Consider the following 25,299-nt stretch of genomic DNA (forward strand, 5'->3'; position numbering starts at 1 on the left):
AACCGTGAGGGTCTCAGTAATTGAGGGGGGACCCACTACTCTCAAAGCATTTTGATGAGTGGGATTCCATATTTTAGAGGTTTTTCTAGAGCAAAGAGAAAAATTCCTAAACAGCACAGTTTCAACAGGAACATCCTAGTTCCAGAAGGAATCAAAGCAAAGGCCATCACAGTTCTACCAGGAACAGTCTGGTTCTGAAAAGGAATTGGACTGAAGGTAGCACACTTCTAATGGGCACAGTTCCACTAGAAACAATCTGGTTCTGAAAAGGAGTCAGACCAAAGAACAAACAAGTACTCTCAGAAAGGACAGGCCTTAAAAATACAACCTGAATAAAACCTGGAGAGCCCAAACACAAAGAGAGCGGAGCTCTAAATCCAGGAAGAAACTTACCCTCGATCTCCAGGGCTCGCAAGAAAGCAACGGGCCCAACTGACTCTGTGGCATCTGTTTGCTCACCAGCCTCAGAGTTGCTGAGGGTCTTCTCTGGATCCCACTTCTGATCACCAAAGTAATGTTAACCTTAAAAATAAAACTGTCAGTTATTTTTCCAGCAAAAATGGGTTTATTTGGGAATTGCAGAGAATTGCAATTTGGGGCAAGCAAGCTATGGCAAAACCATAGGCAAGTTCTGCTCAAGGACATATTTTTAGAACACCTTGCCCAAGACCTGCTGAACATACACTCTTTCTGAAAACATACAAAGAATTTAAAATGAGCTTAAAACATTGAAAAAGACTACTAGTTTATAGTTCTTTGGCATATAGTTCTACGTTCTTTGGTAACAATGTAGACCATGTTCTTTGACTATGTGGTCCTGAAAAATGTTAGTATCAGTTGTCAAACAGGAAATATTACTGCTGAAATATGATCTTGTGAAGATATAGTATCAGCTTGAAGGCTTGCGCTTTGCACACTTCTCTATCAGTCATATCGGAAGTTCCATATGAAGTGAGCATTGCTAAAATAATACTACTGGCTTCATGAAACATATCACCAAAATAAGTGTACAAAAAGATTCCTTTTTTAGTAATTTTTAACAAATAATGCAAATTGTGTCCAACTGTGTTCCTACTCCTTTTACCTCAATAATATCAGAATAGATAAATGGAACTCCTCATCATGGTCAGCCTAAGAGCTGGCTTAAAATGATTTGCTTTGTGTGTGCATATGCAGTGTTTTCCCTTCATGTACTTAAGAAAAATTTAAAAAAATAACATTTTATATTATGCAGGGGTAGGACTGTCACTTAAATCCCAACAAATAGATAGGGAAAACAATTGTATTAATATTTCCTTACCACGATCAAATACTCCTGATATAGGCATCCCGGGTACGTTTCCTTTTCTTGGGAAAAGTATTAATTATAATGAAAGGAGAAGTTTGAGAAATTTAGTAACACTTGGAACAGAAGTGGTTTTTAGTCTACAGAATTTTTGTCAAGGCTTTGGACTATGGTAAGTTCTTAGGTAGAAAAAAGCTTCATTTGGGAAATAAATTATGTGGTATAGATTGCCTAATTGTGAAACTGAAATCCACAGAATAATTTCTTAAAAGATCACACAATGTGCAATACTTTTAAACTTGAATATCACATTGTTCATGTGATATACAAGTAATAATTCCCATTTTACAAATCTAGGAACCGAGAAACTGAAGTGTCTCACCCCAAACCAAGCTATGACAGCACATCATGCTTAAATCTAATATTTTTGTTTCCCTCTTATGTCCTGACCTTATTTTTGACTCTCAGGTCTGTGTCTATGAAATATATTTCATTTTGTTGATCAAGTAACCCCTACCTTTGGCAAGAACATTTAAGATCTGCGTAACTGAATTTAATGTTAGGTTTTTGCTTCTGAATTCTTTATTTAATTCCCAAGACTCCTTGTATGACTTTTATGTCTCATTACTCATACTCTACTCATACCACATTTGGTTTCCTCTCATCATCTTACCTTTTGCATGAATAAAGTCTGAAGCAACCCCTATATGGATGAAAAACACTGGGGCCATGTGTCTGGGGTGGTAACGTTCGTCAGAAAAGCCTTCTCCAGAAGATCTCTGTGTAAAGTCCCATCCTGGACAATCTTTTTAAATATGCATTATGAGACTTTTTCTACATCTCTTCTCAGTAGATCCTAGATACAAGGCAGCAGAATACGGAGAGGCAGTACGTGGTAGAAGTAGATATCAGCATCAAGTAGACCCCTTCTGAAATCCAGCTTTCCCATCACCTACTGGATTACCTTGGCCTGTTTCTTCATCTATAAAAATGCTGATGCAAGTATCCATCCCATTGCGTTATGGCAAGTACTGTGACAATGCATATAACCTGCTTAACAGGTACTTTAGTGCCCTGTAAATTTTAGCTTTGTATACTGGCCCCTCTCACCCTCAGTTGTGCCCTCCACGAGCCTCCTAGACTGCAGTTCTGTGAGGCCTGCCGCTTGGAGAATGTGTCCAAAGTCAGTCTTTGGTGGCTGCGGTGCTGTGGTATAAGAACGTCTGGCTTCCATATGTGCAGGCAAGCGGAGCGCTACCATTTTGCTACTTGACAAGGCTATTTAGCAGGTGCACATGTCTGAACATTCCTGAATCAGGAGGGGGGCAGCTCTGGATTTCAGAGAGCAGTAAGTAACCAGGCCACAGCTGGAGTGAGGCAGGAGCCAGGAGCATCAACTTGAGCTCCGAAAGCGCAGTCTGCAGCGAAATGAAACGCCCCCAAACGACGCAGGTTCTAGCAAACAATACCTATTAATTAGCGATCCAATTCCGTGTGCATATGGTGTGGAAAATACTGCAAATCGAGGTACTATTTCAATTACTTTGCTTTTTGGGTGGGTTGTAGCCCTGGAGCCTGGACTGGACCCAGAAAGGAAGTCGGCTGGTCCAGGGCTGAGGACACAGGGGGCACCTTGCGTTCCTGGCTCAGTTACAAAGCGGTACGTGGGCCATCCGGGCAGACACTTGCGCTCCCCTCGACCCTCTGGCCACTCTGGGAGCGGGGACCCCGCCCAGGCTCCTCCTCAGGCTCCGGCCCGCGGGCCGCGCGGCCCAGGTGAGGCCGCCAGGAGCGCCCCCGCGCGCCCCTTCCCCCTCCCGGCGACTTCCTGGTTTGCAGAAGGTGCAGGAGTCGCTGCGGGCGGCCCCGGTCGCAGGAACTGAGAGGCCCCAGCCTCGGAGGCGGCGGGGGAGGCGGCCGGCGAAGACGGGGGCGGCGGTCGCGCCACCGCTGTTGCTGCTGCTGTCACAAAAAGGCTCTGGGGGGTGGGGTGGGAGGCGGGGAAGCGCCGGGGGCGCCGCCGACATGGGCCCGCCGCCGCCGCCGCTGTGAGTAGCCTCCTTCCCCGCGGGGCGGCCAGCGTGGGCGGGGGCGGCGCGACCCTCCCAGCGCCGGGCAGTGGGCTTCCAGGCCGGCGCGGGGGCGGGACGGACAGCCCCACACCGACATGTAACCATGGACTGCAGGACCAAGTGAGTGGGGGTCGCGGGCGGGCGGGCGGGAGGTGGGGGCGTCCCGCGGCGGCCGGCCCCCCAGACGGCGACTTTGGCCCGGCCCCCCGTGCGCGGCCGGCAGGCGGGACAGCGCTAGGCCGCAAAGCCTGCCCGGCCCCGCGTCCCCGGCCCGGCGGGGTCGGCGCCGCTCCTCCGGGAGCGGCCGGCAGCGCTGCGTCGACGCCCGCATCTCTAGGTAGTGGAGGAGGCCCGGCGGTTCTTGCCACCACCCGCTGTGGGTTTCTTGTTCCTCCCGGAGTGTGGCAGACGTGACTGTCGGTTGTCTGTGTCTTGCTGGTGTCCGGGAGGGCGTCAGCGTTGAGGTTAAGCGGTTATTATTTTTTAAAGTATTTCCCTAACGTGAAGATAACCATTTCATTTTTAAGTGTAGTTATCAGTTTCCCAGATGTTTTCTTCCAATTTTTCTTATAAAATTAAATTGGCCTCTGATAGGTGTTTACATAGGCACTGGGTGTATGCATGGTGCCTGCAAAATGGTATCCAATTAGATCGTGTTTTTATGTGTCTGCATCAATGGATATTTTTCATTATAAGATTAATTATGTAAAAAGCAATTTGAGTAAGTGTGGTGATTTGTTTTGGGTCTTAGAGGTGTGAGTTTTATGTGTGTGTGTGTGTGTGTGTGTTTCCTGAAACTTACTTTGCAAAGAATTTCTCCTTCCCTTAACACCCTTTTCACACCCCCCCCAGTTTAAAATAATGAATACTATGTATATTTGTATTAGTGTGAAAGGCTTGTAAAATTTCACAATATAATTGAATCGTTTAATTTTTACACCTAAGAGATTCCAAAAATATCCAAAAATATTAGGAAAATGGGAAAATTATTTTCTTCAGTGTTTGACGTGGGGGGCAGGGTAAGTTATTTTAAAAGTATACTTTTTGACATTAATTGGATTATGAGGGAGGAGGTCACCTAAATCCATATTATTTCCACCGAAACAAGTTAATAGTAGGAGGGCTGAGGAAATGTATATTTGCAAATTAATTTATATAGCTTGTTGCTTCCTGTGATTCTAGATTCTTGTAATAAATTTAGAAAAATGAATGTTTATTTAGAAGCCAAAACTGGCATTCTTTATTAAAGGAGGTACATATTTAAAACAGCCAATGTACAAAGACACTAAGGTCTCCTTCGCAGGAATAACAGATAGATTAACACTTTGGTCACGTGGACATTGTGGTATCAGATTTTGCTTGATCTTTTATCTTCTAGCAGAAAGAGATTAAAACAGAACTGTTAAAGTGTGTCTCAGTAGGTTTCAGTTTGCTTTTTTGAAATTAAACCAATTAATTGGTTGAATGTGTGAGAAGTTAACAAAGAAGTGGAAAACTTCTGAATGAAGCAAAGCAAAAACTACTGTTCCTAGTGGGAAAATCTAGTATCAAGGTAGATGTCTATTTCTAATTTCTCTAAAGATAATTGACATAAAACAAGGTTTTTGTTGTTGTTGTTGCCTTGGAGTTTATGTACAGTTTGCTGCTCTAAACTGCTTTGCAGTAATTACATTTCAAGAGAAGCATATGCGAAGTGTCAAATTTAGGAGCATTATAACTGTTTTATGGTGGTCTAGAATGTGTCACGTGGAACCAGGTATTCATCATTTACACTTATACTGCAAGTCCTTAAAAAAAAAAAAAGCCTGAGAACCTGCTGGCCAGCTTTCTTGGCAAGAAAAGGTAGAAATACTTAGGAGCATACTGGCTTTCCAATTTTGATTCAATAGGATAAAGTCAATGCCTCACATTTATATAGCACTTAATACTTTATAAAATACTTCCACATACATTAGTTGATTTATAATCCTCACAACTATTCTTTGAAGTGAGCAAGGCACTTTATAGGTGAGAAAACAGGCTCAGAGGTTAGATGTTTGCCCCAGGTCTCAGAACTCCTAAGCCCCTTACATTACTGAACTGGGAAAAAACTGTTCTTTTCTACATTGTGCTCATATAGTTACATAGAATACATTGCAACAAGAAGATGATTAGTTTGTTGTGTTAAAATATAAACTCTGCAGAGGTGCTTATTTGTCACAGGAAATAAAACAAAATTCTTTTTCTTTTAGGGAAAATCCAGAAAGAACCTTTGACTTGGTATTGAAAGTGAAATGTCATGCCTCTGAAAATGAAGGTATGTGTGTTTTGTTCATTCTTAAAATAACAGTCTATCAAAACAAGTGTTCGTGTTGTAGACTGCTAGAACATGATACTATCAGGATAATAATAGTACTAAATGTATATTTAGCATCTAGTGTCTTGAGGTGCTGTTAATAAAGTAGATGGTGGATTTTTGCCATGAGGTTGTAGAAACCATGAGGATTATCCGTGCAGCTGAAATTTCAGGTGTACGTTAGGGCCATATAACTTAGAACTCAGCTTTATCATTTGTTGATAGAGTGATGGTTAGTTTTGGCGGTAGGGCACACCTTTGCATTTTCTTTCATTTGCTTTTGAAACCTTAGTTCCTTTTTTTAAACATTAGTGAAAATCTCTTGCCAGTACAATGGGAGCCACACCAATTCCCTTCTAATGTTTCCGGAATGCAGAATGCAGATTGAGGGGTGCCTGGGTGGTTCAGTCGTTAAGCGTCTGCCTTCCGCTCAGGGCGTGATCCTGGCATTCTGGGATCGAGCCCCACATCATGTTCCTCCACTGGGAGCCTGCTTCTTCCTCTCCCACTCCCCCTGCTTGTGTTCCCTCTCTCGCTGGCTGTCTCTCTCTTTGTCAAATAAATAAAATCTTAGGGGCGCCTGGGTGGCACAGCAGTTAAGCGTCTGCCTTCGGCTCAGGGCGTGATCTCGGTGTTCTGGGATCGAGCCCCACATCAGGCTCTTCCGCTATGAGCCTGCTTCTTCCTCTCCCACTCCCCCTGCTTGTGTTCCCTCTCTCGCTGGCTGTCTCTGTCTCTGTCGAATAAATAAATAAAATCTTAAAAAAAAAAAAATCTTAAAAAAAAAAAAAGAATGCAGATCGAGTAGCCTCTTCTGTTGGATTTACTCCAGTAGCAAAGCACTTTCAGAGAGAGGTAAATAATGGTGTGACATCACTTGGAAGGGTTTCACCTGTCAGTTCTATATAATTTCCTGAAAAGATGAGGACACTTTTGTCAGTTTTTCCCCTACTTTTGTCGTATATAGTTTGTGTGCATCAGGGGGAGGTGTGGTGGAAAGGAATAAGGGCTGTCTCTTCTTGCTTATTTCCTTTTTGATGTGTCCTTGTGTGATATGTTTTCATGGATATTTCCAGTGTGTGATTTCACTTGCCGTGTACTTAGATGCTAGATAACATGGTGATTAAGCGTGGGATTTTATGGAGACTAGTTGTCCATTCTAAAGACTTGGTGGAAAGTCTGCTGACACTCTTAGCTCCAGAAACTGGCCAGCAATTATACGCTTTTAAGCAATTTGGAGCTGCACACCTTAAAATAGAGGAGCCCAACCCAGCTTGTGGTAAAATGGGCATGGCTAATTTTAGGTAGGAAGTCACGCATGTTCCTGACTCTACCAGCCCTGCCTGTTGTATTTCTGACCTGTTCCAACTATAGCCTGTGATCAGGTTTGTCCCCAGGCAGGGAGTGGTCCTAGGTTGTAGGGAGCTTTTTCCAATTAAGGTTATCTTTTGTTGTCCTATATGTATTAAAGTTGGCCTGTTTACATTCTTTCCAGGCCTAACCAAATTCTCTTTGAAGACTCAGATGGATACATTATTTTTTCAGCTCCAATTTAAATCTGTTCTTTAGTGTATTTATGGTATGAATAAATCTTCAGAATGCCTATACTATAACATTAGTTAAGGTGGGTGAATTAATGCTCACCTGATGTGTTTGTAAAACAGGCTAAATTCCTTTAGAAAACACGATTTCTCTGTAATTTAAAATGCATGCTAAAGCAATTTTGATTGCTTTAGCAATCGATCTACTTTATATAACACCCAGTCTGTACATGGATCAGATTGTGACCTTTCCATAAAAACTTCTGAAACTTTACGCCTTCCTTCCTTTGCCCTTTTCCATTTTTAGGAACTAGTTATTCCAGTTTTTATCTCCTACTTGTGCTCTTCTTTTATTACTTTCTTGCCCTTTTGCTGTTGTTATTGTTTAAATCACTACTCATTAGAAACATCTTCATGTGTATTTTAATAGTTTATCTGCACAGTGAAGTTGGGTATATAACAAATGGTTAAAAGAAACACTTCAGCCTCTCTATAGGTTACAATTAATCCATTCTACCCATGTAGTCCATTAATAATGACTTATGGGCAACAAATTCTCAAGATTTCTAATAAAGCTAAAGTCAACTGTATAAGAAGCATAAACAACTTTTCTTCTTTTAGTTGTGACTTAAATAGTATAAATACGACTAATACTTTAGGGTCTAACAAGTTACACCTTTTTGAGCTTTAAATTTTCTGTCAAATTGAGAGTTTGATGTTTCTAAATGTTTTTATTAATTTTCAAATTTATTGATAAATATTAAAGGGAAACAGTTCAGAAATTATTAAAGAGAGTTACTGGAATATTCCTATTTAACTGTCAATAAAACCTATTTATTTTAATCAGTCTGATATGAGTATCAGTTTGTTTAAAGTAGGATAGATTTTGTTTTTGCTAACATTTCAAATGAACATGGATAACATTCTTATATAGTAATAAACCCGGAAAACAAAATATGTAAACTAGGGTGTTTTGGGGCACAAATATAAAACCAATTTAAGTAATGATGAAACTTAATAGTTTATATAAGAGGAAGTCTAAAAGTAGGTCATCAAAGATCCAGGTTCTTTCTGCATCTCAGCTCTGCCACTCATAGTAATTGGTATCACTGGAGGAAGATTTAGATTCCTTGTGGTTATAGGAACTCGACTTTCTCTTTTATGACCTTGGGGGTGACAGACACTGGCTTTTCATGGCACTCTGTTTAGAGCTAGAAAATTTCTTTCCCCAGAATCTTCCAGAACTTTGGATCCCAGTGGCCTAAGTTGGCAAGGGCCTAAACATTCCTAAAATAATCATTGGTGAGGTAGTGGTAGAGGGGTGAATGGCAAGATTATTATGATTGATTATTATTAAACAACTGGCAAAGAATAGACATTGGGAAATCAATTTAAATGCTTTCTGCATTTCTCAAATATTGGTTTAGTTTTTATTTTTTTGGCTTTTATTTGAGAGAGAGAGAGCACGCATGAGCGGGGTGGGGGGGGGTGTGGGGACAGAGGGAGAGGGCCCCCTAGATCATGACCTGAGCCCAAGGCAGACGGTTAACTGACTGAGCTACCCAGGTGCCCCTACTGGTTTATTTTTTGAAGACTATCTGTTTGATCCAATAGAAAATACCATGCTCAGGATAAATTTGGTTTATGCTAAGACTGATGATATTACATTAAGATATTTGGCATGTTTCTCTTGTTCACTTTCTAAGAGAGCTTCTAAATTCTTTCATTTATCCTGTGTAGTTTACTTCATAAATATCTTTAGAGACAAATTATTATTTAATTAAGTTTCAGTTGGTGTTTTGAAGTGGTATTAGTTGAAATCAAATGAAGATCTATTGCTATTTGGACTTGTTTCAAAGACAGTACATTGCTTTTTTGAAAACAGCACACTTTAGAACACTGGGAAATAGTTTCATATGGAGGGCCCCACCAATTAAAAATATGGCCATGAGGGTGGTTGGTTGTGTCTTCCTCTCGTGTTCCCTTGTGTCAGTAGAACTGGTTGTGATGGTGTCTGACAGACTGGTTGGCCCCTATTTTTACGGATGTCTCCCTGGTGGGACAACGTCCCTAGTAACTTCTGCTACAACTATCCAAGAGTGAAGTGCCAAAATTTAGATCTTAATATTCTTCCTGGTAGATTTCCAAGGGAATTGCTGTGGTCACTCTTTCTTTGCTGTCTTTCATGCTTCCCAGCAGTCAGAGAAGTTAGAGCCAGCAGTGATGGCCTCTCCTCAATTCTGACGGCAGAAGTTACAGTTACCACACTGCCCCTGTGTTCCCCGATGTGGTTCAGGACTTCAGGGAACTGAAAAGTAACCCTTCCTCAATACAAGGCCGACGATGCCACCTCTTCGGGTTTTTCTTTCAGGCAGTGGCTTTGGTGCTGTAGCTTTCTCTTTTCTATTTTGTTGATCCCTTGCCTCTAGTGGTAGTAGTGCTAGTAATAGTAGCATTAGCAGCAGCAGCACGATGCTACTGCTTCCATAGCACTTTGTGCTGTGCTCAATTCTAGCTCTGGTATGTGGACTGTTTCAATCCCCCAAACATCCTGCAAGATAGGAAATGTTTATCTTCATTTTGCACGTGAAGAAACTGAAGCACAGAGAAATGAAGAAGCTTGCCCAAAGTAGTCTAGCTCCAGAGTCTGTATTTTAATCTATTGTTTTTAAATAGATTTAATCTAACTTTAAAAGTCTGCTGTATTGCCTCTCATTGTGTAGTGGCCTCGAATCAGCTCAATATAGGCTGCGTTGTTACCTTGTGACGATATATTAGAGTTTAAACTATATGTGGTGCAGGTCTATGTATTTTTAATTTTTTAAATGTATTTTTACTTTTTTTCATTTTTTTAAATTTTATTACATTATGTTAGTCACTATACAGGTACATGAATTTTTATTTTTATTTTTATTTTATTTTATTTTTTAAAGATTTTATTTATTTATTTGACAGAGATAGAGACAGCCAGCGAGAGAGGGAACACAAGCAGGGGGAGCGAGAGAGGAAGAAGCAGGCTCATAGCGGAGGAGCCTGATGTGGGGCTCGATCCCATAACGCCGGGATCACGCCCTGAGCCGAAGGCAGACGCTTAACCGCTATGCCACCCAGGTGCCCCAGGTACATGTATTTTTAAATAGGAATGCAGTGGGGCGCCTGGGTGGCTCAGTCGTTAAGTGTCTACCTTCAGCTCAGGTCATGATCCCGGCGTTCTGGGATCGAGCCCCGCATCCGGCTCCCTGCTCAGTGGGAAGCCTGCTTCTCCCTCTCCCGCTCCCCCTGCTTGTGTTCCCTTTCTCGCTGCTTCTCTCTCTGTCAAATAAATAAATAAAATCTTAAAAAAAAAAAAAAGGAATGCAGTGTCTTCTCTGAAATTAATGAATCAAGGGTAATTCCACATTAAAAAAATTACTGAACTTTTTCCCTGTGGTTATCAATGCTGGCTCAGTATATCCCCCGTCCCCACTCACTACTCATCTTTTTTAGGATTTATATCTCTGTGTTTAGTGAATCCTTGATCTAACAGTCCTAGCTATTTATTTGTAGTTTTCAACACATCTTTATTAGGTCTTGTTTTCTTTATTCCTGTCTCTTTATGTAGAATAATTTCTCTTGGGAACAAATCCTCCTTTGCTACTGACTTTCCACTTTTATAAACTCATCCAACCCAGTATCAAGTTATCCACCTTTCTGATCTTCAGCTATGTTAATAGCTTAACTGCCTCTTACTCTTTTCTTAAATCAGAACTCGAGGCCAAAGAATCCTAACTTAGTAACCTCCATGCCTGGCACAAGAAAGGGTATTTCTAGGCTTGCTTTTGCATTTGATAGTTTTTGTCTCTAAGGATACTTTTTACACAGAATCTACAGCATTTTGCTTCTGCCTGTATTTTAGCACTTACTGTTCTTGTAGATATGTCTGATATAGTAATATATAGACATATAGCTAGGTCTAAATGTCTGTTTACCCTGCTTAAAATAAATTCTTTAAGAAACGGGCCATGACTTATTAATTCATATCCTTAGAGAAAAGCTTAGCATGGTATCTGGCATGTTTAGTGAATATTTACAGAATGAATAAAAGAAATTGGACCTAGCATAGTGCCAACCACTGGTCAGATAAATGATCAGGTTAATTCACTGAGAGCTGCTTGTTGTAGAACTGATCTGAAGTGTGCGCTGATATGACAGGAGCAGGGACAATAGAAATATATATGACCATATGTGTCTTGGGCCAGTGGGCTTGTTTAGGGATACTCTGTGCTTAAGCTCTTCCCATTCAGGACCCACCTTTCTGTCTTCTCACATCACAAGATTTATTGGGACAGTTGCTATATATGTATGTTTTGCAGTCTACCTTAAAACCCATTTGTACCCATCCACACATACCAAAAACCCAATAAAAAGCCTAACATTTAGAAAGTGGAATTGATGAATTATACATAGAATAAAATGGTTTAGTAGACTTTACATATTGCCCAACACGGAAGAAAAATCTGAGTCAAATGCAGTTACCATGTTTTTGTTCTAGCTGTGTGTTCCTTACAGAGCTCTTTCTGAGTCCCTCTCAATCTAGATGCAAGTGGATAAATTGGAGCCGTTATGACTGAAGGCATTAGCTTTTTATTGTAGATTTTTGAAGCAAGCGAAACTTTTATTTTTCATACTTGCTAACCAGGAACAAAACTTAATGTGGTTTTTTAGAACCATACCTTTGAGATATGTCATTTTTGGTTTTATAAAGAAGATAGTTAAGAATAGCTGTACTTTTATATTTGGCTTTGGAACATTATGTGCTCCCTGACATAGCTGCCTGCAAGTCTAAGAAGCCAATCAAATGTCAATGCCCAGTGTTTGTTGGTTAATACTTTGATAGGGATGCTGCAGAGTTTATATTTTACTAGCTTGATTAGGACTTGTCTCATTAGGGTACTTTTATTTGTTCACATGTTCTTTAGTTTTGCTGCTTTAATCCAAGGTCACTTCTTGATTTTTAATGTTGATGATTCCCATGGTTACCTGGGGGGGCGGGTGGCACCTCTGCTGCTGCTCTCCTCACAGTGATGTGCTGTTGGACTGGTGCTTGGGCTCCGCTGTGTGGCCACAGTGCCACAGGTTTGTTCAGGTTTTTTCCTTGGAACATTCTTGTTTCCTTGACCTTCAAGGTAGTATGTTCCTAATATTCTTTTGATAATATTCTCTCATTTGGAGGATTTTCTTATGCTCAAATAATATCCCTCTTCCTTTTCCTCCAGATTTTTATTTTTGGTTGGCAAGGTAGAAGACAATAATTTACTTTTTAAAATATACATTTTAAAGCATATATACAATATTAGCAATAGGCATTTTGGGGGTCCTTTAAGCAGGCAGCCATAGTTTTATTTAAAATAACAATGAAAACCAAAGGCGTTAAGTGTGAAGTATGTTCTCAATCAATTCCAGAAGAATCTTTTTTCCCTGGAAATACTTTTTAATATTTAACATTCAGAAATTTTTTCCAGTTTCAAACTCTTCAGTTTATGCTAAGGTAATATTATCCAAACTAGAAGAGATTTTTTTACTTGAAGATTTTTAAAAATATTTTTTTTTACTTGAACCAGAAAGCATTAGTGATAGCTTTGAGAAACTTCTGAAATACTGTGATGTTCCTTTATTGTTAAGTTGAATGGTTTTCCTGTTGTTGTATTTATTTTGGACATAGTTAGACTTTTAGTTTATATAAATTAAGTATAAGTTGATTTATTCCAGTTAGTGATTTAATTTTATTTGTAGGAAAGGGTCTCTTGTTTCACATTTTATGGTGGTTCAGCCATTTTTGCTTTGTGGGAACTTGCCAAAAGTGCTCCTCATTGATTTTTTTATAGGTATTTAGGAAGTTGGTACTACTTGGGGTCTTCGGGCACATTGCAGAAGAGAACAGTGGAATAATAGAACTGGAAATTTCCTTAAAGAGCACCTAGTACAACCTAGTAGAGGGGACTTGACTTTGATGGACCTTAGAATTCCTGCAGCCCCTCTGCTGTGACCCTGCAGGTGCCATTGTCCTCATGCTGTCCTGTGAATGCATAAAGATGTTCACTTTGAGTGTCAAACAGGTCTTCTCCACGACAGGCACACTAGTTTTAAAGCTGCCCCTCTTCTCACTCCTCTTCAAATAACAATTTCTTTAAGTAGGTGGTGTTACTTAATGCATTTATCTGACTAAAGTAATTCACAGTGAAGTGTGAACAACTGATAGACAGCCCTCAAGGGAGCATTTTAATTTTAAAGAAAGCCTTGTAAAGTTGAATTAATTAAAAAGATACAGTTTGCTATAGTGGAAAGATCTCTGAACTAAAGATCAGATGTACCTCTGTTAGTTTCTAGTTAGGTTTTTACCATTTCTTCCCCCATCTGAATTGACATTCCATTCGTAGTTTGTGATTAATAGCTTTAATAAGTGTGTAAAGTGTATTTATGTATTCAGTGAATTTCATTAAGATAGTTTTTGTTTGTTTATAAGTTTTCAATTAATAAAGCTATGGCATTATGGTTATAGAACTTTATTTATTGATTTATTTTTTTTCTGATTCGGCTTCCAGCTGAATGTTTTACAGAAATAGAAATAAAAATTGCTTTTTAGTATTTATAGTACGTCAGTAAATGTGCTCAGAGCTTACATTTCCAATTTATCTTCATGACAACCATATGCAGTAGGAGCTGTAAACCTTTTCATGAAGATGGGGAAATGGAAGCACAGAAAGGTTAAGTAGCTTTCCCACGGCTCTAAGAGGTGGGATTGGTATTGGAACCTGTTTTTCTGATTCTAGAGCCTGAACTCAACCATTACACTGTGCTGTCTTTAAAACACGATAGTCATCCTTTTCTAATAGCATTGAAATTTTTCTCAGCAATTTTTGAAAGCTACCCATTTAGGAAATCCTTGGCTAATTCTAGGCTTGACCAGAGTTGTTGTGATACTAGTTTTTAGTAGACATCAAAAGGTGACTAATGGGAAGAAGAGCGTAAACACATAATAAGATATTCAGCCCTCTATCATTCATTCATTGAATATTTCTGAGTGTCAAGCACAGATGAAAAGCAGTTAAAAAGATAACGTTCTCAGAGTTTCAAATCAGTGATTATAATAGTGTAGGAAGGGCTGTTTGAGAGGTTGCAGTGTGTAGCACTGAATCTGAAGAGGGCACCTAACTCAGCTCTGGGGGGCATGGGGGACAGTGGGAGAGAGGGCAGAGGGGAGAGTCAGGGGTAGTCCTGAGGTGATGGAGGGAGAGACCATTAGATACTACCTTGTCTGCTCTCAGATGGGTACCAGGCTGTTATCTTTTTCTGAAGTTGGTTGGGAGTTTAACTTCATATTCAAAATCTGGTATGAATAACTAAAAGTAAAGAATATATTGCTTTTAGTATAAACATTTATATCTAATGAAGATGGTGAAGAAGCACTCTCTCCTACAGTGTAATCTGCCCTGGCAGATTGGGTTGTTCGGGTTTGGTTTTGTTTACTCAGAACCTAAAACAGCGTCTGACCTAAGGTGTGTGTTTAGTGACTTACTGAGTTGTTGAAGCACTATTTTCCAAGGTATTGAAATGGCTTTTAAAGAAAAGGAATGGAAATTGTAAAGGGTATTGAGACTTTAATTTACTGTTAAATTCATCTTTTCTCTAGAAGTATAACAACCATTGAACAGATGAAATAAAAGTGAAGCTACGGAAGTAAAAGATATAAAAAGAAGTTGCTGAGTAATAATCCTTTGGTATCTGTCTTGTGGCAGTTATATTTTGTCTTGAACTTGGTCTTTATCGCCCTGACTTATGCCAACCACTGGATTTTAGGTTTTTGAGGACAGTACTTCTTTGGATCTCTTGTAGATTTTCAGGAAAATGCGTCTTCCATATGATATTCAATAAGTATTTTTTAAGTTTTACTCTGTTATTAAAGTAAAATTAATAAAAGTTTGCACTGTATTTTTAATACCTATTTTAGATTTCTTAAATCTTAAAAAAACTTCAAAAGAACTTTGAAAGGCTGTAGATTTTTATATCACAAGCAATAGATGCTGTATTTAAAACATTCTTTTTTTTTTTTTTAAAGAACTCTGTTGATAAACCACAAACTATGTAGCTTAGTAAGCAGAACTGGTAAAGATCAGATAGAGCCTTTTCCTCTTTCAGTTCCTTCTTATTTATCACTTGAATCTGAAAATAAAGTATAGAGCTATCAGTTTAGTACATCTGATGGTCTTCTGCAAATTTGTAAGTGTCCAGAAATTAGTCATTTCAAAAATAATTTGTCTTAGTTTGGTAGCAGAAATGCACCAAGCATAAGGATGTGTGTAGTATTCAAATTTATCATTAATTAAAATTAAACTGTCCTTTAAAATGTCACCTGGGTGATTGTAAAATTTGCCTTCTTTTTAATTTTAGTTAAAAGATTATTTGAAATAACTTATGAATTTGTATAGAAAACATTGGTTGAAATGAAACCCAAATAAGTTCAGGTGTGTTTTAATACGCTAGAGCCCTGTATGTCCTCAGGGTCTATGCATTTAAAGTACAGTTGCTATGAAATAAACTTCTGTTTATTTCATAAATAAGTGGTTCAGAAAGGATTCTTAAATGGCTTTTTGTTTTTTGTTTTTCGAGATTCCAGTGTGTTTTGGATATGATATTTGGAAGAGGAAGTTGGTATTTTTTTTCCCTTGGAAGAGGAAGTTGTTTAATATTTGGGGAATTTTTTTCAAGGTCTTGGTCACTGTTACTCTTTCATATAAGCTAAAACTGTTTTAACACTTATAAGCAATTAATGAGGTTAATTATTTGATTTTGAGAGAATAATGTGTTATCTCTTTTTATTTTGTCCTTATTTCTACAGAGAATGTGAGAACTAAATTTTGAAGTTGTAGTTTTGCTGTAAAATGTGTGATTTTGGTAATAAATATCTGCAAAATAATTATTGACAATAAGGGTAACACAATTTCATCAGGATTATATATTGGTTGTATTTGCTGTGTATGGGTTTCGATATGTTATTGAGGAAATAGTAAGCTGAGAATTTTTATGTACAAAAATACTAGTTTCCAAATTCTTAATGGTTACTGTTGTGTTGCAGTGACAATGTTCACTCTAAAAAGTGGGAATACTAAAATTGAATACTAGTTTGAATTGAGAGTTTTTATTTGTAAATATTTACTTCATTTTTGGCTTAATAGTTGAAGATATAAATGAATCTTCAATACTTTATCTGTGTCATTGTCCTAAATTTGGCCTTTGAGGCTGATGTAGCGGTCCAAAATTCTTTATAAAGCCATTATGAAATCCATTTACTTATGGTTTACTTGATTTGGGAATTTATAAGATCTTTTTGGCAATTTTTTTTACTCATTTCCCTCAGTTATTATCCAGATTGGCAATGACCACTTTTTTTTTATAGATGGATATGGAAAGAAGAGAGATGGCCCTCATATCAAAATTTCTACTTTAAACCTGTATCTTATACTACTACTTTCTTACTTGTAAGATATCCAAAATGGTGGTCAAAGTATTGAAAATGAAGTTACTGAATACTTCTGAATTGCCTTCTAAATCATCATAGTAAGACTGAATTATGTTTAGCATGTTTTATAGTTTATATTTTTATGGTATTTTCACTCTTTGCAAGTTTATGATTTCTGTTATGTTTAGTATGTATGACAGATTTAATATATATGATTTATATTTCCTTTAAAACATACTTTTAAATATGACTAGAATTTTACCTATTTAGATATGACAATTTAATTTGGTCAAAACACAAAAATTATTTATATGTTGTTAATAAGGGACTTGACAGTACTTATTCTAAGTTAAAACTCTGCATTAAAAGCTAGGGTTGAAAGAGAATAGATGATGAGTGGCTTTTGCTTGATTTATGCTTTGGAAGAGATGACTAAGCTAGAGCTCAGTGCTCTTTAAGAGCTATCTTCCTCCCACACAGATATTTTTAACCCAGAAGCACAGAGTGTTGAATCTTCTGCAACTAGGGAAAGACTAAAGACGATTTTATACTTCTGGTATCTGTAACTAGCAAATTGCCCCAATGAAGGTCTGCTACCTGTTTTGCACCACCTCATACCATCTGCACGGAAGTGTTAAATTTTGGAGTTTGTATTTTTGCCTTGTTTCACTTTTACTCTTTGGTGTATTTGGTGTTTACTTTTCTTTCATTAGATATTTAATGTTTTTATATTTTTTAACTGTTTTATCTTATTCTTTAGCTTTTACTTTTCATTGTACTTTGCTGCTTTTCCTATTTTACATTAATTTCTTTGGTTTTTAAGAAGTCTATTGTTTAAAAATATTTAATGAGATATTTCGTTGGAAAAAGTTCTGCTCTTTCTTATATAGAGTGCCCTTTAAATCCTTTTTCTTTTTCTAATGAGGAGACAAGGAAAGCTAGAAGAGGAGGGTGAATATAGGCATACCTCAGAGATATTGTGGGTTCTGTTCACACCACTGTAATAAAGCAAATATCGCAAAAAAGTAAGTCAAATGAAATTTTTGGTTCCCCAGTGGATATAAAAGTTATGTTTACCCTAGACTGTATTCTGTTAAGTGTGCAATAGCATTGTCTAAAAATCAATGTATATGCCTTACCTAAAAAACATTGCTAAAAAACGCTAACCATCATTTGAACTTTTAGGGAGTCATAATCTTTTTGCTGGTGGAGGGTCTTGCACAGATGTTGATGGCTGCTGACTGATCAGGGTGGTGGTTGCTGCAGGTTGGGGTGGCTGTGGCATTTCTTAAAATAAAACAAGTGTTGTTGCTGTAGTGATTGACTCTTCCTTTCACTAAGGATTTCCCTTGTAGTGTGATGCTGTTTGATTGCACTTTACCTACAAAACTTCTTTCAAAATTGGAGTGAATCCTCTCAAATTCTCCTGCTTTATCAACTACGTTTATATAATATCCTTTGTTGTCCTGATATCCCAATGTCCTAATATCCTAAATCCTTTATTGTCATTCAGCAATCTCAGTCTTCATAGCATCTTCACCAGGAGTAGATTCCATCTCAGGAAACCACTTTCTTTCCTCATCTATAAGAAGCAACTCCTCATCCATTAAAGCTTTATCATGAGATTGAAGCAGTTTAGTCCCATCTTCAGGCTTCATTTCTAATTCTAGTTCTCTTGCTATTTCTACCACATTTGCAGTTACTTATTCCACTGAAGTCTTGAACCCCCTCAATGTCATCCATGAGAGTTGGAATCACCTTCTTCCAATCTCCTGTGATGTTTTGACTTCTTTACATGAATTGTGAATGTCCTTAATGGCAACTAGAATAGTGAGCTGAACTCTTCCCAGAAGGTTTTCACCTTACTTTGTGCAGATTAGAGGAATCACGTTATATGTCATCTATAAGCCTTATGAAATGTATTTCTTAAATAATGAGACTTGAAAGTAAAAAAAAATTACTTTTTGATCTATGGGCTGCAGAATGGATGTTGTGTTAGCAGGCATGAAAACAACACTGATCTTGTTGTACATCTTTGTCGGAGCTCTTAGTGACCAGGTGCATTGTCAGTGAGCATTAATATTTTGAAAGAAATCTTTTTCTGAGCAGAAGGTTTCAACAGTGGCTTAAACTATTCAGCAAATCATGCTGTAAACAGATGTGCTGTTGTCCAGGCTTCGTTGTTTCATTGATAACAGCACAGATAGCATAGATTTAGCATCATTCTTTAGACCCTGGGATTTTCAGAATGGTAAATGAGCAGTGGCTTCAACTCAGTCACCAGCTACATTAACCCCTAACAAGAGAGTCAGTCTGTCCTTTGAAGCTATAAGCCAGGCATCGCCTTCTCTCTAACTAGGAAAGTCCGAGATGGCACCTCCTTCCAATAGAAGGCTGTTTCATCTGCATTGAAAATCTGGTGTATAGTGTAGCCCCCTTCATTAATTATGTCAGCGAGACCTTCTGGATCGCTTGCTGCAGCTTCTGCATCAGCACGTGCTGCTTCACCTCGCACTGTTATGTTATGGAGACTACTTGCCTTAAATCTTATGAATCAATCTCTGCTAGGTTCAAATTTTTCTTCTACAGCTTCCTCACCTCTCAGCCTTTATAGAATTGAAGTGAGTTAAGGCCTTGCTCTGGATTAGGCTTTTGCTTAAGGGAATGTTGTGGTTGGTGTGATCTAAAACTTTTTCTGTATCAGCAATAAGGCTGTTTTGCTTTATCATTTGTGTGTTCACTGGAATAGCATTTTTAATTTCCTTTAAGCACTTGTCCTTTGCATTCACAACTTGCTGTTTGGCTCAAGAGGCCTAGCTTTCAGCCTCTCTTGGCTTTCGACATGCCTTCCTCACTAAGCTTAATCATTTCTGGCTATTGATTTAAAGTGAGAGACATGTGACTCTCCCTTTCATTTAAACACCTAGCAGCCACTGTGGGGTTATTAACTGACCTGATTTCAATATTGTGTCTCAGGGAATTGGGAGGCCTAAGGATAAAGAGAGAAATGAGAGAATGGCCGGTTGGTAGAGCAGTCAGAACACATTCAACATTTACCGATTAAATTTGCTGGCTTATAAGGGAGCGGTTTGTGGTGCCTCAAAACAACGACTATAGTGACATCAAAGATCACTGATCACACAAATAAAATAAGGTATGCCTATATTATGCAAGGTAATTGTGGGAACTCTCAAAACTAATGCTTACTCTTTGATCGAATATGAACAAGGTAGTTAAATCTCTCTTTCAAGGTGAACAGAAATAAATGGGTTGATGACACGATTTTCTACAAGCCTAAAATCTGGAATCCTCTTATGCCTAAAACAGTGTCTTCCTTATAAACATCACAGTGGAGTGGAAAGATACTGGACTAAGAGTTGAAACACAGCTTTTGGTCCTGGCTTTACTACTTATTAGTTATGTAACTTGGTCAAGTCATTTAACTTCTATTTTACTTTTCACAGTTATAAAAAGTTTGCAATACATAGCTCAAGAATTGTTGTGAGAGTCAAATACAAAATGACATGAAAAGTTCTTTGTACTATAAAACACTATATAGATAAAAACTTCTATTTGGTTTCTATAGGGCTGTTGGTATTTAAAAAAAAAGGCATGATCAACAGAAATTAAGTGTTAGGGATGAACTTTCCTTCTGTTTTGGTGTATGTGATCAATCTGGAAGAAAGGAATGCTAAAGGAAGTTCTCATGGTAACTTCCAACTCCCCCATTTAATACTGCAGAAATGCCAGAAATAAGGAGGATGGAAGGTGATAATGTATTTTGGGCTGGTAAGTTAGTTTCACTTTTAAAGGGATGTTTAGCAGAGAATAAAAATCTGTGGCATTAAATCTGATGGTACTCATTTAAACGCTTGGTGGCATCTAGAGGGATTAAGCTCAATTTAGAAGTTGCAATGTGACTTTTCTTTGCACTGCTTTCTTCCAAATATTTTACATGTACAAACTTCATCTGGGAAGTGGGAATTCCATATATGTGTAAAAATTTAAACTTACGAGAGTTAATATTGACAAGCTAGAAGGTAACCAGAATGGAAAAAAACTACGGGTTCACATGTTTGACAGGGTGTTAGTGAGAGGAGCTTAAGGGTAATGTTCTACAAGTGTAGCGTTCTCAGTGGAAATGCTACCAGTTGTGAAGTGTGTTGCAATTGATTATGAGTTCTGTGTAAACTGATAATAAGTACTGCACTGTGTGAATGATTAGATGTTATAACAAATGCAAGGCCATCCATCCCAGTAGTGACATGCTCTTACTTATTTGTATTCCTATATAACTTTCTTGAGTGAGTGTTAAAGGAATAATGTGGCTGTAGTTAGCACTAGAAATTGTATGCAAACCATGGGCTATCTTATCAATGCTACAGAACAGAATAAGCCACTGATTGGATAAATAACTGATGATTGAAAATTACTCCAGTGTTAATTACTTGAAACATTTATTTAGATTTTTCAAAATCCAGATTATGTGTTAAAGAGTGAATTTTGACTATGAATGTTATCTTTTCTGTGAATGGTAATGGATAAGACTGGAGAACCACTACACCATACACTAAATTAAAATCAGCAGTTAACCTTGAGGCAGGATTCTGTTATATCATTGATATAAATCTTTTTAAATAGATAATTTCATAAAGTTTATGAAGTTTACATTTTTAAAAACAAATTTATTTAAGATCATCCTGTATATTCCTGAGTTCTCAGTAGCAGTGTTTCTCAACTTTATTCATGTCACAACACAGAGAAAATGACAGTATTTGTATGGACATCTGCACAAATGGACTTCATGCAATGGTAAGGAGGTAGCTGGCCTGGGGACTCCTAGGGTTGACAGGATTATTATATTCTCACTTTTCTTAACCATTAGAGGGACACAGACTGGGATATTTTCTTTATAGTTGCTTTGGTGAGAAAAGAATCTGTTCTTTCATTCACTGTTTTTGTTCACTGCTGTTTGATGCTAACTAGAAAGGCAGAACTCTAATGTTAGGCTGAATTTAGAAGAATTTGATTGGAGTTCTAGCTTTGTATTAAGACTCGTAACCTCTCTGAGCTTCAGTTTGTCTTTAAAATGAGAACACTAGCAATCTTTCTCGTTCTACCATAAAGCTGTGATGATCAATGGAGAGAATAAAATATATGCATATGCTTTTAAACAGCGGTTATTATAATTTAAGCAAACTGTAAGTACCTCCCTTTCATAACGTGCAAGAAGAAATTATGGGATGCTTTTGATATGTACGTAGTATATATATGTGTGTGTGTGTATATGTATATATATATATATATATATATATATAACCTATAATGATATAGTGTCTGTCAGTGAAGGCTTTTGACTCAAAGCTAGGAGAATAAATTGGAAGATTTAATAACTGTAGTTATTGTGGATTAATGAGGGATGTGTTATGTTTATTTAAGTATTTCTATTTTAGGCTAAGACCTAGCATATTCTTTTAGTAATAATTAATTCTAATTATGGATTCTGATAAATATTATAAACTTTTATATTCACCTATTTTAATGATTTTTTAAAAAATAAAAATGGAAATGAGTACTTCACACTTACTGAAAGTCTGGATATTCATACCATTTTTCCCCTAAATGATAATCAAAGCTAAATGTCTGATGGCAGCATATTTTAATTGCTGGAAAAACACCTAAGAATAAATAGCTTCTGGTATTGCAGACTAAAGCCACAAAATAGTGGTTATGTTAATTCTGTGCATCACAATTGACTTAGCAAAATATTCTTCTTAATCATGTTAGACTCTATGTTTAGGCTCATTCCTGGAACTTTTATTAAAATAAGTAGTCTGATACCATTGGTGAAGGCAAGGTTTTTGGTTTTTTATCATATATCCATAATGTTCTTATGGAATCGCAGTGGAGCCCCACACTATTGCTGGAGTGGGGCTGGCTGTTCTGATCATGTGACCAGTGTATGTAGCAGTCTTTGCCTAGCCAAGGGGCTATCAGTCTCTGTTGTTAACTGCAGATTTTCTCAAACTGGGGCCTTCAGATTCTTACGTTTGAGAGACCCTGATCTCCAGAATAAGGTCTACATTTCAGTCTAGTATTCTAGGTCATCCGTGACCTGAGCTCAGAAGACGATTTTAGACTTCATTTTATTGTTCTACATCTCTCACGCTCAAACAAATCTTATGTGATCTTCCATTGTTTCCTTTATGTCTGGAGTCCCATTACCTTCCATTTCTAAATAGTCTACCTGTATCCATAATTAAAGCTCCGCTCACAAGTCTGCCTTTGTGATAATTATATTGGTCATCTCTAAATGCACATTAATGTATTAGGCCTACTATAACCAGGTTACACATTTTGTTTTAATGCAAATTGTTTAAAATTTGTATTTGTTTTAATGGCAGTTATTTAAAACATCTTTTAGTAACAGTCATTTAAATCAGAAAATAATAAGTACAAATGATAATAAAATTTCTATTACCATTATACAAAGGAGAATACAAAAAGAGTAAGTTCCCTCCCATCACAAATTCAAAGTCCCTCAGCACCCCTTCCTACAGAATACGCCGTTAACCATTTCCTATACATCTTTTTCAGAAAATTTCAATGAATTTGCTAGCATATTTATGTAAATGTTCCCTTGGATGCATTTGGTGCAAACTGTTGTCTCTTTTACTTTATTTAATTTAGTTTGCAGATTCTTCTAATTCAGTACACAGAACTTGCCTAACTGCAGCATAGTATGCTTACTCAGTGACTATACTTTCGGCTGGTTCAACTTTCCAGTTTCTTCTCTATATAACCTTTTTTTTTTTTTAAAAAGATTTTATTTATTTGACAGGGAGAGAGGCAGCGAGAGAGGGAACACAAGCAGGGGGAGTGGGAGAGGGAGAAGCAGGCTTCCTGCTGAGCAGGGAGTCCGATGTGGGGCTCGATGCGGGGCTCGATCCAAGGACCCTGTGATCATGACCTGAGCCGAAGGTAGACGCTTAACGACCGAGCCACCCAGGTGCTCCTCTATATAACTTTTTCATCTTTAAGTTAATTTGGATGTAAGTGATATGTTAAAATTCTTGAAGCCTTTTATTTTCACTTTTTCCTCTTTTGTTATTAATGCTTTCAGTTCTTTTTTTTTTTTTAAAGATTTTATTTATTTTTGCAGGAGAGGGAGAGAGAGGGAGAGGGAGAGAGAGAGCTCCCACATGAGTTGGGGGGAGGGGCAGAGGGAGAAGACTCCCAGATGAGCAGGGAGCCTGATGGGGGACTCCATCCCAGGACCCTGGGATCATGACCTGAGCCAAAGGCAGATGTGTAACCGCCTGAGCCACCCAGGCGCCCAATGCCTTCAATTCTATGAAGTGGCAATAGTTAAGCTTACTTTGAGAAATAGAAAGTTTCACTTGCCTATCTCTTGTATAATTTCTTTTCACCTTGGTATATGTATATATCGTAAAGACCTTGTTCCCCTAAAATTATAGTTTGAAAATATTCTTTCATTAATAGTTTGTTTATTATAAAATTTGGAAAATCTGGGTTTCGAATCCATTTGTACTCTCTACTGTATGTGACTTTGGCCAAATTGCTAATTTTTTTTTATGCCTCTCTTTCCTCATCTATAATTTGGCTTTAATAAATATATCCATTTCACATTGTCATGTGAGGAAACATATGTGGAAAAAATGATAAATTATAAAATGCTATACAAATTTTATAAGAAATTAAAATCAGGGGCGCCTTGGTGGCTTAGTTGTTAAGCATCTGCCTTTGGCTCAGGTCGTGATCCTGGGGTCCTGGGATTGAGCCCCACATCGAGCCCCACATTGAGCCCCGCATCGGACTCCCTGCTCAGCGGGAGGCCTGCTTCTCCCTCTCCCACTCCCCCTGCTTATGTTCCCTCTTTCGCTGTCTCTCTCTCTGTCAAATAAATAAATAAAATCTTTAAAAAAAAATTAAAATCAATTTACATCTATATAAGCTTTTTCTCGACCTCTGTCTGGAACAAGTAAAAAATATTTGTCATCAAACTTTTTCTTTCATTTTCAAATTGTGTACAATTATTTATTTTTTTACTTTAATGGCTTATATAACTTAATGTTTCTCTCTCTTTTCCCATATGTTTTGGAAGTCAGGTGGTAAGTTTGCTTGTATTGTATTGTGTTTAACTTTTTAATAAAATGCCAGTTCTCTTTTCCATTTGTGAGCACAACATGTTATTTTTATTGAGAGAACCATTATTAAATCCCTAAAGTAAGATTTTAAAAAAGCATATTTTCTGCCCTGAAGAGGCACATGACTACTGGTTCTGTTTAGGTTTCTCAATATTGATTGATCTATTTAGTTTTGATGTCTCTTATTGTTTTGTCTTGTCTGTTTCCTCCATTAATTCATTCTTCTTTTGTTAGCTCTTCCTCGTAGCTTTTATATTATTTCTCAGTACGCTGTTGCTTCCTTCTTTCTGGTGTGGAGGCCACGTTGTAGTGGTCGCTGCTTCTTTCTCCCTTCTAGTCACCTTCAAGTTCTCTGTCATTTCTACATTCCCTGTGCCTGTCTTTAATACCCAGTTAGTTTCA

General features: G+C 37.8%; 2 protein-coding genes across 3 annotated transcripts in view; one reads left to right on the plus strand and one right to left on the minus strand.

The window, feature by feature from the left end:
• Positions 1 to 399: 399 nt before the first annotated feature.
• Positions 400 to 3,462, minus strand: LOC148110656 (uncharacterized). The gene is made up of 2 exons (XM_087857509.1): positions 1,959 to 3,462; positions 400 to 522 (listed from the first exon to the last, which is right to left on the minus strand). The coding sequence occupies exon 1, from the start codon at positions 3,460 to 3,462 to the stop codon at positions 2,932 to 2,934; it is 531 nt and encodes a 176-aa protein (XP_087713635.1). The 3' UTR covers positions 400 to 522; positions 1,959 to 2,931.
• The window catches only part of DENND1B (DENN domain containing 1B), a 243,538-nt gene continuing 221,583 nt past the window's right edge, over positions 3,345 to 25,299 (plus strand). For both annotated transcript variants that reach the window (XM_045787733.2, XM_045787734.2), the window contains exons 1-2: positions 3,345 to 3,477; positions 5,589 to 5,653. In XM_045787733.2, the coding sequence (XP_045643689.1) occupies positions 3,461 to 3,477; positions 5,589 to 5,653 (82 nt within the window). In that variant the 5' untranslated portion in view covers positions 3,345 to 3,460. The remainder of the gene's footprint in view (positions 3,478 to 5,588; positions 5,654 to 25,299) is intronic.

The sequence above is a fragment of the Ursus americanus genome, chromosome 2 (assembly GCF_024610735.1).
Source record: "Ursus americanus isolate L20-20 chromosome 2, mUrsAme1.1.p, whole genome shotgun sequence".
NCBI lineage: Eukaryota > Metazoa > Chordata > Mammalia > Carnivora > Ursidae > Ursus > Ursus americanus.

Excerpts from the sequence above, each read along its gene's own strand:
- LOC148110656 (XM_087857509.1), bottom strand. The coding sequence starts at position 3,462 with ATGGTTACATGTCGGTGTGGGGCTGTCCGTCCCGCCCCCGCGCCGGCC.